Raw genomic sequence first — 16,265 nt, 5'->3', positions numbered from 1 at the left:
TTTAAACCTGCTGTCTATTAATTTCATTAGGTGACCCCTAGTTCTTGTGTTATGTGAAGGGGTAAATAACACTTCCTTTTTCACTTTTTCCACAACATTCATTATTTTATAGATCTCTATCCTATCTCTCCTTAGTTGTCTTTTCTAAGTTGAAGAGTCCTAGTGTTTTAAATCTCTCCTCATATGGAAGCTATTCCATGCCCATAATCATTTTTGTTTTCCTTTTCTATACCTTTTCTTACCGTGGACCTTGATCTGATGGAGAATAGGACAATTTGTTTCTGACTGGACAGTCTCTATGTAAAAGAATAAATGAACACAAATCAGATGTCAAGAATTATAACATTCATAAACCAGTCGGAGAACACTTCAATCTCTCTGGTCACGCGATTACAGACAAAAAACTTCAAATCCAGACTCCAGCGAGAGACTGTTGAATTGGAATTCATTTGCAAATTGGATACAATTAACTTAGGCTTGAATAGAGACTGGGAGTGGCTAAGTCATTATGCAAGGTAACCTATTTCGCCTTGTTTTGTCTCCCCCCCCCCCCCCCCCCCCCCCCCCCCCCGACGTTCTTGTTAAACCCTGGATTTGTGCTGGAAATGGCCCACCTTGATTATCATACACATTGTAAGGAGAGTGATCACTTTAGATAAGCTATTACCAGCAGGAGAGTGGGGTGGGGGGAGGTATTTTTTCATGCTTTGTGTGTATAAAAAGATCTTCTACGCTTTCCACAGTATGCATCCGATGAAGTGAGCTGTAGCTCACGAAAGCTTATGCTCAAATAAATTGGTTAGTCTCTAAGGTGCCACAAGTACTCCTTTTCTTTTTTCAGAAATTTTCCATTCTTGAAGTGGCAAGGCCCACAGATCTAACGCATATAGGGCCTAGGTTCTGTTGACTAATTACATTAGTTTGGAGTCCTATATGTGCTGTAGTGGGTTTTTAGATACGTATATTATAGCTCCTATAATGTGTAATAATTAGTTGTGGTCAGTGGTATTTTTCTGGCTGTGGAAAACATCTCAAACTGGTGGGCTGTTCAGATTGGAGTGGCTTCCCTTTCCTGCCAAAGATGGACAGATCTGCTTCTCCCTCCCTTGTGCCATACCGACTGAAGAACTGTTATCATGGATTTGTGGACTGTGATACTTGAAGAGAGGACATTTTTGGTAAACAAGATACATTTTTCTTTTTTGGAGGGGAATCATTTGGATAATCTTAACATCGATTATTGTTGATTAAGACAGGTTTCAGAGTAGCAGCCGTGTTAGTCTGTATCTGCAAAAAGAAAAGGAGGACTTGTGGCACCTTAGAGACTAACAAATTTATTTGAGCATAAGCTTTCGTGAGCTACAGCTCACTTCATCGGATGCATTCAGTGGAGTGTCTTTAAGAATAGAGGAAGATACATTTTTGCCTAATAAAGAATCTAGTAATACATTTTAAGAAAAGAATGAATGTAAAATTCAGGGACATTTTTTAGTGTCTGAGAAACTTGAATCCTCTGCCATTGGTCTGTGGTTAAATAAATTAGAACTATTTCATAAAACAGATTTTATTTGTCTTACAGCCATCTACCAGAAACAGAAATATACTTGGAGAAAAAATGCATTATGTGGCTGCATAACATAAAAAGAAGTTTTGAGAGTTTGAGTGAGGATTAGGTAAACAGACTGCCCTCAGAGTAGCATCTGACATTAACCATAAACATAAAAATTACATGAAAGAGTTAAAATCATAATGCAAGTTGCTGTCACACAGTAAATTGGCAAAGGAATATAATTTTTCTGTTCACTACTTTATTAGGGGAGGAGTTTGAATTAACCCCTCTCCCCCCCCCAAAAAAGTCGAAAAAAGTGAATGAAAACAGCATCTAGATTTACAGCACCTGGTAAGCTTTAATAATTGGTCTAATGGCCTCTGATTGGAAAGTTCCTGAAATGCTGCAGGTTTGCAACCTCATGCAATGTATCATATTCATTCTTAATAAAAGTGGAGTAAGTTACTTCTCATAGATTCGTGCTTTGCAGATGGACAGCGAGAGAATTGTTAATACCATTTTGGTCAAGTTCGCATTGACTGCAACATGTCATGTGATGGCTATTCATTGTTCTTGTGATGTGAGATGATAGTTTCAGTCCAGTTCTTATTGTCCATATGATAAAACATTAGGATTGGCTGTAACTTGCATCTTTTTTTTAGTTGTCTAAGCAGAAAAGACAAAGTTTGAGGGCAGTCTCTTCAGGTGGAGACTCATACTCATTGGTGCAGTGGTGTTGGCAAGTTTGCAGTGCCATTATTTAAGCTGTACCTGTTCTGTGTTTAAAAAGATGATTTCAATCTCCAGGACAACTTTCACAAACTCTCAGTTCTGTTCAGTACTATGTTAATGTGCATTAGGGAACTTTTAGTTCATACCAGGAGGATCTACACAGGCCAGTTAGTCCACAACCCGTTGGTGTGCTTTAAAAATCACGCTCCTTTAGTGCGCATTTGTCAAGGCTGATTCCTCACTCTGACACTTAGAGTGCAGAAGGTGGGGGCGCACCAGGATTCTAAAAATTAATACTGGCCACTCTAGGCTCGTATTAAACTCCCAAGGTTACAGTATCTCTCTGACCTTGAATGGGTAGATGCTGCCACCACACAAATGCAAAAAAACCCCTTTGAACCTAGGAAGGTGCACTTGGGAATTCCACCCTGTGGGGTACCCTCAAGCCCTTTCACCCCCCTTCTGGGGAAGAGCTGAGAAAGAAAAGAGTGGGAGTGTCCGGAGAGAGGGGACAGAGCGGACAAAAGGAAAGTTTTTTCCCAATTTAAAAAAGTTCTGGCCCTCCAGTTTGCTCTTTTGGTCAGGTGTTCACTCCTTTCCTTTTACCTATGGGTTTTTTTAACCCTTTACAGGTAAAGCAAGTTGAGAACAGCTGCTAACAGGGATTTTGTAGCTAACTGGCTAGCCGTGTGTCCATAAAAGGGAGCTACCCCCCACCCCTGCTTCATTTATCACAGCATTGTTGCACTGTGTAGACAAGCCCATTGTTTCCAAGACCTGTTGGCACTCTTTCTGTGCTTTTATTCCTAATATCTTCCAAAATTTTCAAAAACACAGCAGTAAAATATTTTATCTGTAACCCTGCACAGTGAATGCTTTCTATCTACAGTATAGTGACTGAAGGGAAATGCTGAGGGAGCAGAATCTGCATTTTTTAGTGCAAGGCCCTCATTTCTGACAAGGCGAGGTATATTTACATTGATAAGGCTTTGATTCATCAGACCTTTTTGGGCAGGAGTCTAAACAGTAATACCCTAAGTTTTGTTCATCATAGTTTTTCTGTCACAGGACAAAGTATTTAAGTGGTGTTACTTTTCTCAGGATGATTTAGAGGAAACATGGTGGTCTGCTTAAAATGGCTTGAAGTTAGCTTAAACCTCTCCCCTCTGTCCCACAGCTACAGTATTTAGTTTAAAAATTTAAAGACAGTGGGGAGACGCATCTAAATCCTTCTGTCACAGTGTTCAGGGTGCAATCCAGACCAGTGAGCGGTTGTCACCTCTTACCCTATAACTTTACCTGAGTTCCCCACAAAGCTTTGCTACTGTAACTTCCTGCCTGGAATGTTCAGTCAGCAACAAGCATGCAGGCCACACCGAGTGTCCGTGTACACTGGCAGCCCTGGTCTAGCAATTCCGACTCCACCAACCTGTCATCAGCCCTAGTTATTACAACCAGCAAGCCTGAGTTACAACCCCAGCACACTCCCAGTCGTGAATTTTCCCAAAACTATGTTCTCTTGAATGTCTATTCTTCTCTTGGACAGTTAAGAGAAATAATAACGTTCATTTGTTCCTCCAAAGACGCAAAAGCACATCAGTTTATAACCTTAACTGGGGTACACCCTTCCATTTAAACACAGTACTGAGTTGGTTTATATTAACTGTAAAACAAGTTTATTAGCACAAGAAGATAGGCTTTTAAGTGAATTCAAGTATGAGAGAACGTTAGAAAGGGTTATAAGCAAATAAAAGTGAAAGCATGCATCTAAAAGTCTAAAACTTGACCAAAGCCTGTACCTTACTAGATTAAGATGGTTTCTCACCAGTCATTGTGTTCCCACACATGGCTGACTTTCCCTTAGTCAGGACCTTCCATGGAAGTACAAGATGCTGGCTTTCTTTGTCTTTCTAGGTGAAAGATCTTTGCCTAAGCAGATTTCTCACCTGTATTCGATTTCCAGTGACTTCTGCCCGCTCTTGGTTAAAGGACCCATTTTTCTCAGCTTTGAAGAGTTCTGGCCTCTTTTGTCTGTCTAATGATGGATGTCAAAGATGTCTTCTGTCTTTTCTTATATTTTCCAAAGCTCAGTTACTTTAGTTCAAGAGACAGGATGACCTCATGCTGTCTTTTCCCTTCCTGTTGGCTTCCCATCCTCCTGTATGTAAATGAGGCTTTCATTGTTTTGATTCCACCTTGTTTAATTTACATAAGAGACAGATAAATAGCTTCCTTCTCTCCTGTCTGGGAGCGAACCTGTTTTTCCCTGTTTGGCCACAGACTTTAAAGCCTAATATCATTAAGTATCCGTATTTCCTCATATCGTGTTAATCTGTACATTTCACCATGATATTAATCACCATTGTGTCATTAGCTTTCAGAAAAGACCTCACTCTATATACTTTTATAATACAGTAATATTGTATACAATCAGTTGTTTCAGTTGCGTATCACTTGAGGTTCAGCCCCCTTCCCCTTTATAGACCAGTAAATCTTTGCAATGTATTCTTTGAAAAGTAAACTCAGATAAAACTCCTTAAAAATAAACTCCTCTCTCCTGCTGGGTGTAGAGGACATGTTGACTCCTCCCCCACTTTTTTGCTTGATAACTTTGTTTACCTGATATGTAAAATTGGACCTTCATTGTCTCTGCCTGATGATTAGGCTGGTCAGAGAAGCAAATAATCATCCCTTTATCTAGGGCAGACCTGTTTACCATCTCCTCCTGACATATTTGGATTAAACACACTTTGATAATAATTCCAGCATACATCCATAACTCTTAATACACAACATGTTCATACTGCACAAAAGAATATTGATGTTAAATTAGTTATTCGTTTTCAAATGATACCTCACAAGTTACATTGTGTACAAAGATTATTAGAACTGTGTGAAGGCTGTGAATACAAGGGTGCTTAAAGTCACACCCTCCTTTTAAGACTTCAGCAAAGGAGCTTTGGAGTTACAAGAAAAAAAAAGGGGGTGGGCTGGCTACGTGCCCAGAAAAATTGCCCAGTTAGAAAGAAGTCCATATTAAATTTGTCAAATGTATGAAGAGGAATCCAGTAAACCTCCTAAATAAATATGGGGGATAGGAGTGGGGAAATCCTGTATCTGTAAATAAATATTATGAGATCTCATTTCAATAAACTATAAAGGAGAACTCAACCAAAACCTTGATAACTATAAATAGAGAAAAGAAAGTGTGACAGGGTTGGCTTAGCCCAAGAGATCACATCTGCCACTTAATTTTCTACTTCTTGGATACCTGCTGAATTCATGTACAGATCTGTACGTTTCAAACAACATCCCTTCACTTATGGTCTACTTTATTACACACACACAAGAAGTATAGAAGTAGTGCTTCCCTTGTGCAGCAGGGAGTTTACAATGAGCACTCTAGTTGCGACGATGGGTTGGCTTTGTCTGGGCCAGTGGGGGAAAGAAAGCCATGGTGGTCCTGTAATGATTGCCTGCCCCCCATGCCCACCATCATGGGACACCAGCTTCCTTGTGATCTTGAAGATAGGGTACTTGGGGGAAGAAGGTCTTCCCAGCTGATAGACTGGACTGAAGGTTGCAGTAGAAGCCTATTGGACCCTGTGCACTGAATGAGAGGGCTTATAAGCCCTTTCCTGTGCCCAGGGCACTGTTTTGCACCCAGGAACAACAGCTCCCTCCTTCCACTCCTTAGAATTAGAGCAGGACCAGGATTTTGGACCTTGCTGAAGGCATCATACCAGTTGACTTTTGAGGCTTAGAAGGAATTTTTCCCTTATTGCCAGATTGGCCTGGACCAGCTGGTTGATGTTTTTGTTTTGTTTTGCTTTCCCCTTAGCTGCTTGGGGAGGGTAGGAAGGTTAGGTTAAATTATAAACACTTCGGGACACTACACTTTGTTGTAGTGATGCTGTGTGCTGCATTGATCTCAGGATCAGGTAAAAAGCTGAGAAAGAGAGAGGATAGGAAGAATATGAGGGTCAGAAAGGAATACAAGAAGGAAGGGAAGACCGAGTAATCAGGCTTGGGTCTTCATTCATGCAACGGTGATGGCCTGACATTTCAATATGTTGAACTTCAGGGCTCATGAACAAGGGACAGTCTTTAGAATGAAGCAGAGGCCTGTCTGCCTTTCCCTCAGAAGTCTGTTCCCCATTTGTTCCCTCCCCCAAATATTCCTTTTTAAGGAGCCCAAAAGTGGGAGATGAATTATTATTCTATTCACTAATTAGGCCTAATTTTTGACACACCAGTTTTGTTTGCCATGTTGTCGTAGCTGTGTTGGTCCCAGGATATCAGAGAGAGAAAGTGAGTGAGGTAATATCTTTTATTGGGCCAGCTTCTGTTTGTGGAAGATACAAGCTTTCTGATTCCATTCTCCTCTTGTTTATCAGACATGATTTCAACACAGTCCTTTGGCTGTATTCGTAGACCTTGTTTTTGGACTAATTTAGTCTCTGTCTGTATTTTGTACTTTTTCCTTTCAGCATTTGTTATTTTAGATGACTGTAACACTTTATAAGACTCTCACCTGCTTTTCCACAGTTGAGCTCACAACCGGACCTGCTAGGCCTCAGTTATTACAACAGGTTCAGTTCCCTGATTAACTGGAAGTCGGATTATCGGAAGGCATCCCTTCAACAATGTGGGTGATGGGTTGGGGCTCGTATTGTCTTGTATGAAGGGAAGCCAGTAGCATCGCAGCCTTGGTGTTGCAACCTGGTTAAAGATTTGGATGGGGTTCGGGTTAAGGGCAGCCTTTTCTTGGTTGATATGGATTGTGTAAGTATGACCACACTGCATTGGATGAGTTATTGTCGGATAGTTTTCGGAATGTGTTAAATTAATAACGTTGGGGCCTTGTTAAACCACCTTCCTGGTGCGTTATTTTTATTTTTGGTGTCTGGGACAAAAAGCCCATGCCTTATGCTGTTTCGTCCTCTTGCAGCAGGGTCTCACAGCGTCTTCTGGGCTCTGTAATCTGTCAGTCCTCTGTTTGGCTCAATACTCCTATCAAGCTTGGCTTGTTTAGCCTAACCAAAAGAAGGCTGAGGGGAGATATGATTGCTCTGTATAAATAGGTCAGAGGGATAAATACCAGAAAGGGAGAGGAGTTATTTAAGTTAAGCACCATTTGTTCGTGTGCTCACATTGGATATAAAGCGGCCATCAACATGTTTACGCTTGAAATTAGACTGACAGTTAGAAGTTTTAGAGGAACGGCCTTCCAAGCGGAGCAGTGGGTGGCAAAAAAACTAACTGGCTTCAAGATTGAGCTTGATAAGTTTATGGAGGGGAAGCATGCTGGTAATATGTGAGGAGAAAAAGCTGCCACTCACCTCCAACCAAGGAACCCAGATGTTTAGCTGAGCACTAACTGCTTCTTGCCAGGGAAGGACAAGGTGGCCTGAGCAGAAGTGATCCAGGAACACATGTGCAATCATGGCAGCATAAGGCAATGCTGCTCCCAGAATAGTGAGGAGAGAGGATATTGCTGCCGAGCACTGCAGTTCATAGTGGGAGGGAAGAAAGGTGAGGAGGATTTGGGCTAGGTGGTAGGGATTCACCAGACCTCATCCACAGCTTTTAGTGGCGACAGCATAGGGCAAAGTTGGAAAATTGCTGGCCTTCATCCCATAAAACTCTTTATGGGCAACGCTTGCACCAGATGGATCAATCCCATTCATTGATTCGGACCTCCCTTACTAATGAGGAGGGTGAACACCACCACCCTTGCCCCCACAAAGGCACTCTGGTTGTAAGGGCCAGTGTGTCTTAAACCAAACAGGCCTGTGTTTTGTTTAGAGGCCAGTTTAGAAAACCATGGATTTATAGGACTTTTTCCTTCTGTTAGTCCCCATGCTCTGAGACATAGGCCTACACAGAAAGTTATACCAGTTTAACTAAAGGTGTTTTTTTTTAAGAACTGATTTAAACTGCTGGAAAACTCTTTGTGGATATACTTACTTTTATGTAAACCTGGTATATGTTGGTTTAGCTTGCATTGGTAAATTTACAGGTGCAAGCTAAACAGTTTTAAAACAATGGAACTATATTCATACAGCGTTTTGCATTGATTTAACTAAAATCAGTTTAATAATGATTTTTGTTAAACCAGTGCAACTTCAATGTGTAGGCAAGGTCCTAAATTCTCATTTTATATTAGAGAAGACTCTGATTTTTAGAAAACCACTGCTTTCCATACAAAACAAGGCACTCTGGTAGTCCTGTATGATGGGGTACACACATCATGATATCAAAAAGTTTTACTTTACCACTATGCTGACAGGAAGAAAGAGGGGAGAGAAGTGCCTGCCTAGCAAAGAGAGAATGGGAAGATGCTTTATTCACAGAATATCTGTGGCTTATCGTTATTAACAGATACACTGTTGTGTAAACAAAAATGAAAGCTTATTGTCATGTCACTTTGTGTAAACTACTGCATCCCTTGGCCACCATAAGTGCTTTGTGCTCTTTCAGGGACCCACTGATAAAAATTACTTTTTGCACATGCAATGAATATGTGAGTAATCACACAGCATGTTCATAACTAGATATCCTTGAAAACTGGCTCTCTGCCTTCATCCTCTGTTTTATCTAAAGAGTAATTGGGGAGAAATGTATCCCTTCACAGGAACCTTTGAGTTTTGGCCAAAAGTGAGAGCAAGTGGAATTTGCCTTTGATACCTTGAAAGATTGTGCTTGCAAGGCACTCTTCAGTGGAGCTGTCTTTTTCTTGTCTTTAAAAGAGATGGTTAAGGTGAAGATATGTTCTAATAATGAGAGTTTCAGATACCTTTTAATGACAGTTTTCCCTCTAATTAATGCAGAAGGATTAGGGATTAATTCTGAAAGTGCTTACTACCTTCTAAATAGAGAAGTGGTGTTGCTTTTCTTAAATTTTAAACTTAGAGTTGGTCAGAGGGTAGTTTTCATCATTTATATGATTTTAAGATATTGAAAAGAAGAGAAACTAAAGGTTCCAGCAGTGAACTTTTTGTCGTCTTTTGAATTCACAAGAAAAGGAATGAGGTGAATTTTTTTATTTATTATTTTTTTTTAAGCAACAGAATTAATTTAGGTCTAAGGGAACTGATTAGACATGCTGTTATATGCTAGCAATTCCATAGGTAAGGTTGCAACAAAATTTGAAGACCAATTTTCAAATCTCTCTAAAATGCACTTGAATAATTAGATCAGCTGTAAAACTGGTATACCTGTTCAGAGACTGGGATAACGTTTGTGGTACAAATTTGGAATCGTTTTGTCAATACAGTCCTAAAATACAAGCCCACTCAAAATTACCTTTCTTAACAAAATTTTTGAGGGGAAAAATGATGGGCAAGGGAGACATTAGACTGATATTTTTGGAATATTTCCATTGTGATCTAGTGGCAGCAAGAACAAGTTCTGTAACTTAAAATTAAAAAGTTTTTAGTTTGCCTTTGGCTTTGTAAAGTGAGCCACTGTCTAGTTGTGAGTCAGCATAGCTCCTACCTTTAGGAAATACCTGATATGTTGCTTGATCTTCTGTTGTGCCTGTGCAGCTGAAACAAGAAAAAGCAAAATATATCCAGTATTATGATTACTTTCCATATTAGTTTTGCTACAAAGGCCACACTGAGGATCCTATTGGTGCGTATAAATAGGAGTCCTAAACTGGACTGGTGATAGAGAGATGCTGTGATGTTCCCGTTCCCTATTGCTTACCCTCAGAGGAACATTTAAGGTCTGTAGGTATCTTGTATGGGAAATTCTCTACTGTGCAGTTTTTGGTTTTCATCAGTTTGTCATTTCTTGTTTCTTGTAAAAACATTTTTTCCCAGGGATATACATTGAGACCTTAATTGAGCATTCTTTAGTTTGGGGTTTTTAGGTCCCATTTTCCAGAAAGATATTGCAGTGTTCCCAACTCTCATGACTTTTTTTTTTTTGCATGTCTCATGATATTTGGTGCTTTTTCCCAAAGCCTGAGCCCTGGAGTCATGTGAATACCTGAGAATTCCAGCATTAATTTAAAAAAATTCAAGCCCTCTTTGTTGCTGAAAAATCTCAAAAACATGAGATATATAAAACAAAGCATATAAAAAACATAAGATGTTTTAATCTTCTCATTTTCTTTAGCGCAAATGGGGGTTTGACTCATGATTTTTTAATAGTGGGGTGGCAACATAGTGACAGAAAAAAGCCATTACTGGTATTTGTAGTATACAGCAGCAACCTTTAGTCCAGTTTAATAAAGTTTTTTGTAAGTGAATATGCATTCACTGAGGGATGTATTTGGGTGAGGCCTACAGCCGAATATAGTGCTCAGTCTGTAAGGCTTTTATATCTAGAACCCACTGAGACCAGCACCTTACACTGAGAGAGCATCTAACTAGTGAGGTGCTAAAACCTCCAGCCATGTCACTGGTTGACCAGGCTGATAACACGGCCCTCAAAGATCTGCTTCAGCACCAAAGCCAACTAAATGGTGTAAGCCTCATGACCAAACTTCCAAGTCAGCACCACCTTTGGCACTGACAACCAAGAAAGGCTCTAGCACTGGATCTTCAAAACCCTTACCTCAGTTGCCATTTTCCACACTTTTGCAGGCTCAAGACTCCTCCTTGGTACCAAAAATAATTAGCAACAGCTTCTCAAGGCTCACAGTGCCCCACGTTCACTATACTCAAAGGGATGTGGCACCATGTATTTTTCACTCCTCATTGGCATTGGGCAGTCCAGCACTGGATCATTGAAGAGAAGAGTCACGCATCAACTTGAATAAGACAATCGGGCAAGAAAAGACTTAACTTCCCAGGAAGGCACCTTGACCCTCCGAAGCACCTGGGCAACACAAGAGAGCTCGTTGTCCAGTGCTCATCCCATTTATGTCTTTGGCATTGCCAAGACAAGAGGATCCTCCACTACATTGGACCCTGGAGTCTCTGCTTTTGGCACCAAACCTTGCCTTTGATTTGCAGGATCCATTTGCAACCCTTTTTGAAGAAAGGGTGGGGGAACCTTTTTGGTCCACCCCAAATTTACCATCTCATCCCACTGACATCTCTTTGTCCCTGTAACCAAATAGATACTCCACACAACTTTGTACAATGCATGTTGTGGCCTGCACTACAGGACACATTAAGGGTCATGGTTGAGATACTTGGATCTATCATGGTTGGCCCCAGTGTACTTGACACTCCTGGGTCCATTGACTTCACTTTCAGCATCACAGTCTTATCCTCTGGCACCACTGCCATAATGTCCAATCCCACTGGCACCATACTTGGCCCCGTTGGCATCCTACCTGGCCCCCCAATACCAATGCTTGCTCCTTTGACCTTGGCTCTGCCTACACTGCCACCTATAAAATCAGTGTTTCCACCTAAAGCACTGGTACTGCCGATACTCCCATCCTCATTGGCTGTGCCACCTGCTTTGCCACCATACTGACCATCTCTAAAAATACGAAGACTCACAATCCCAGATACACTTGGGATGTGTTTACACAGACATAGATGATGGTGTCGACGACATCCCAGTGGATGACATCAGAGTCTATGGAATGTCACCAGATGAGAACATTGTGACTTCAATTGTTTCCTCACCACATCAACAATTCCAGGAACTGTTGAACAGGATGGTTTTCCCACTCTGTCAGGGTGCTACTGAGACTCCAGTTGAAAATTGGGATCCTTTATTTGACATCCTTCAGTTGAAACCAAAGGGTAGTATTTCCTGGCCTATCCATAGAGGCTGCTTGATCCAGCTAGAGAGAGATCTGGGCCCTTATCGCCAGCAGTCTCTTACAGGGGCAACAGGATGTACCTAATCCCTACTCAGGACTTTTTTTTTTTTTAACTTCATCTAACATCTTAGTGCTCAATCTCTAGTGTATACAATAGCTGTGGAAAAAATCAAAGAGCATGACCACCTCTCAAGTAAGAGGAGAAAGAAAGAGGGATGCAGACTGGAATGAGAAATACCTGTTGTTCTGCATATACAGTTCTTCCCTTTGTCCTTTTGATTGTTCTGGAATGCAGCCACTCCACCGGGATTGAAGCCATACTCATTGCATCACAGTTATGCTGGGCTGATCATGTGTTGAGGATGGATGGTACCAGAATGCCAAAGCAGTTGCTGTATGGCAAACTGAAAGTGGGTAACTGTGCATGAGGCGGTGAGAAGAAACAATTCAAGGACTCACTGAAGCATGAGTTGAAGCAGTGCAATATTGACTTTGACACCTGGGAGTCATCAACAAAGATAGATCATACTAGTGAGCAGCAGACACTCGTGGGGTTACTCAGTTTGAGATTAATTCCCATGTGGATCTTGAGGCACAGAGGCTAAGTCATAAACAGTAGCAGATTCTGCGGGCACAGACTGTAATCCCTTCCTCGATATCAAGCTACATGTGCCTTCCATGAGGAAAGGACTGCCATTTGCAGATTGGTGGTTTTTGTCCACAGTTATTCTCACGAGATATAATATCTTTATCAGCATAATTTCTGTTGTATGCAGAACAACAACAACAAAAATAATTAATTGCACCAAGGGTATTCAACAAAATGCTGGATTTAACAGCAGCACATCTAAAAAGACCCAAAGGGTGAAACTTTGGACAACTGTCTCCTTAACGCCAGTTCACTTAATTCAGTAAGTCTAATGTGCTACTTGTTTCACAAGCTAGAGCTGGAAATCAGCTAGGAGAAATCATGTCAAATCCCATGTTTAAAAGATAACATTTATAAGTGAGACACTGGACTTGACTGTAGGCTCAGCATTCCTGCCAAAGGAGCAATTTTTCCACATGCTGCAGTTCTGTACACCCGACACAATCAACCATGCCAAAGGACGGAGTTTTTCATGGGGCTTGTTTGTGACACTCCATACAAGACTCCCAATAAGACCTTTACAACACTGGCTGGCACACGTATACACACCAAACACGGGCAGTCTACAGAGGTATGTGACCATCCCACCAGAGGTGCTACATAAATTCTCCTGGTTGAAGTACAGAGAATGGACTAGTAGGAGTACAGTTCAGCCCTTGGCTCAGGCATTGGTGGTCTCAGCAGATGCATCCCTGGTTCGCTAGGGAGCTCACTTTCAGGAGTCACAAATGCAGGGTTTGTTGAATTTGCAAGAATCCATACCTCATTTGGCATCCACGAACTTTGGGTCATACACTGACGCTAAGATCATTCCTGCCCTTTGTCTTAGGGAAAATAGTTCAGATCCTAACCAATAACATTACTGACATGCATTATCTGAACAACAAGGGGATGCTTATTCCCCCACATTTTGCCAGAAAGTGACGAAACTCTGGTACTGGGGTATTCACCATTATGTACATCCTGTAGCCCTACACTTGCCAAGAGTACAGAGTATCCAAGCAGACTGTCTGAGGATGCTGAAGCAAGGCCAACACAAATGGTCTTTGAATGAGGTGGTGGCTCAGCACTTGTTCAGCAGGTGAGGACTCCTGAAATAGGTCTGTTTGTCACTAGGGAGAACACTAAATGCAACCTACTGTGATCCAGTGGGCAGGGACAAGGCCTCACCAATACCGTCCTATTGCACTGGTCCAGTGACTTTCCATATGCACTTCCACCCATGCTCTTAATACTCAGAAGATCCAAAGGGACAGGATAAAAGTTCTGTTGATAGCACCGGTGTGGCCAGGACAACACTGGTACACCAACTTGTTACAGCTCCCTTGGGAGCCCTCATACCACGTACTCCAATCTGTAGACTTCTCTCTCAAGCAGCAGAGAAAATTCTTGTCTTAATTTTCCATCCTGGCACCTGGTCTAGATGATAGGCTTCTAATGGGTCCTCACCTAGTTGCAGTGCAAGAGTAATTGAGATCCTATCCTATCCAGAAAACCTGCAACACAATAGTGTTATGGACATCTTTATGCTCAACAGGTGATAAAGGCTTATGGCTGGAGTCTGCCCCCTATGGGTATGTCTATGCTGCAATAAAAAAAAAATCCCTGGCACCTAGTCTCAGGGCCCAGATCAGCTGACTTGGGTTTGTGGGGCTTGGACTGCAGGACTAAAATAAAAGTGGAAACTCTCAGGCTGGAGCCCAGGCCCTGAGACTCATTCCCCTTGTGGGGTCAGAGAGCCTGGGCTCTAGCCTGAACCCAAACATCTACACAACAATTTTATAGCCCTGTAAGCCCGAGTCAGCTGACAAAGGCCAGCTTTAGCCATGCTGAAGGTCTTTTATAGCTACGTAGAAATACTCTGTAGCTCCTGTCTTGAACTATATACTGTACCTAATGGAGGCTGGCCACTATTGCATCCTAGAATATACACCAAACTGCTATTTCAGCCTGTCATCAGGGATTTTTCTACACCACATCAACTAGATTTCTCAAGGGACAAATGCATGCCTTTCCAGCTGATAAAGAACCTACACCAGTGAGGGATTTAAATGTTGTCCATGGAAAGCTAATGCCTAATTGGCTATGCCTCCTGGTTGGTTGGAAGAGTCAGCAGACTGACTCTTTAAGCCCAGCTGCAGCAGTTCAGCAGCTGCTCAAAGCATTCAATCATAGCTGTTTTAGCCTGTGCCTGCTTCTTCCCAGCCCTGCCCGTGCCTTGTGTAACTCCTTGTGTAAAACCTCAAGATCCACATGGGAATTAATCTCAAACTGAGTAACCCCATCACTGTGTAACTCCAGGTAACCTGGTTCTGACCCTGGGTTCTGACCCCTGATTCCAGCTCTGATGCTTGGCTCTGGAATCTAGCCTCTGACTTTGGTTCTGACCCTAGGTACTGATGCCTGCTGTAACCACGAGACCCCACTGCCCACATCCTGGTCACTGCTCTAACCACTAGGCCTGACACCTGCCCCAACAACTAGACCTGACTGTCCACGTTCTAGTCATTGACAGTCACCTCCTGCATTTGCTTGTGTTATGCTAAAGCAGATGTCCCTTCTATAGGAATTAGGGTCCATTCTACATGAACCACAGCTTCCTCAGTGGCATATCTATGATAGATACAATAGAGAGATGCAGAAAGGCACATAAAAGTTCAGTTCATACCCATGTTAAATATTATGCCTCTTGTACCCATCCATACCCTTAAGCCTCTAAACTTTGCCTCTTTTTCAGATGCCATGTTCAAGCAGGGGGTGCTTGCTGTCCTCTACAAGTGGTACAGCTTGCTACCTTCTCTCAGGTGGGAATGCACAGAGGTCCTGGAAGAAGAAAGGAAGGAACTTACTGGTAGTTGTTGTTCTTCAGGAGTCTCCTCTGTGCGTTCACATTTTCCATTCATCTTCTCTTTTTCAGACTTCTTGTCACACTTTGGGACTCAGCAATTCAGGAGAATGAACTGAGATTGGTAGGGAGTCCGCTCCCTTTATATATACTCAGACCTCAGCCATCAACATCACTTGGGGGCATTGTGCACCCCAACAGACACAGTTTTGGTAGAGATTCCTTGCCTCAACACCAGGGAGCACCATATTCCATACTCGGGGATGCACAGAACCATTTCTCAAAGAACAGCCGTTATCAGTACGTTTCTTTTATGGGTTTTCCCTTCCAGATTATATGCATTTGTACCTGACTGTGAGTACACTAAGGTTCTTCTTTGAACGATGGCCCCTATTATATCTATGGGTACACTGTGCACAGGTAAACTATGGTAGTTCCTACTCAGGTCTAACGTGTATAGCTAACACTTTTATGTTAGGTAAGCTAAAGTACCAATTAATTTACCAGTATTGTAGGGCAGTGGAGATGGACAATGAGAGAGGACATTTCTACTAGCATAAACTATTTCTCCATTGTAGATATGAACATGGTATTAACATCAGCTACACATTATACATACACACACATTTAATACTTCTTTTTTGGGCGTTTGAGGGGGTTGGGAGGAGAGGAATTGTATTTCCTTCCAGCTGTACCTTATGGCACTAAAATGCTGTAGAAAGGATTTGCTCTCAGTGTTCCATAGTTAGTGTTC

At 41.9% G+C, this 16,265-nt stretch overlaps 1 protein-coding gene across 12 annotated transcripts in view; it reads left to right on the top strand.

Moving 5' to 3' along the window:
• AKT3 (AKT serine/threonine kinase 3) overlaps positions 1-16,265 on the top strand; it is a 265,359-nt gene that overhangs the window by 132,711 nt on the left and 116,383 nt on the right. The window contains exon 1 of one of the 12 annotated variants that reach the window (XM_048843730.2): positions 15,675-15,811. The exons of the other annotated variants lie outside the window; for them this stretch is intronic. Coding sequence (XP_048699687.1) covers positions 15,775-15,811 — 37 coding nt within the window. The 5' untranslated portion in view covers positions 15,675-15,774. Of the gene's footprint in view, positions 1-15,674; positions 15,812-16,265 lie in introns of those variants that run through there. 12 annotated transcript variants of the gene reach the window in all.

The sequence above is a fragment of the Caretta caretta genome, chromosome 3, assembly GCF_965140235.1.
Source record: "Caretta caretta isolate rCarCar2 chromosome 3, rCarCar1.hap1, whole genome shotgun sequence".
Taxonomy (NCBI): Eukaryota; Metazoa; Chordata; order Testudines; family Cheloniidae; genus Caretta; species Caretta caretta.
Note: the sequence above shows the minus strand (reverse complement) of the source record. Positions and strands in the feature narration are given on the sequence as shown.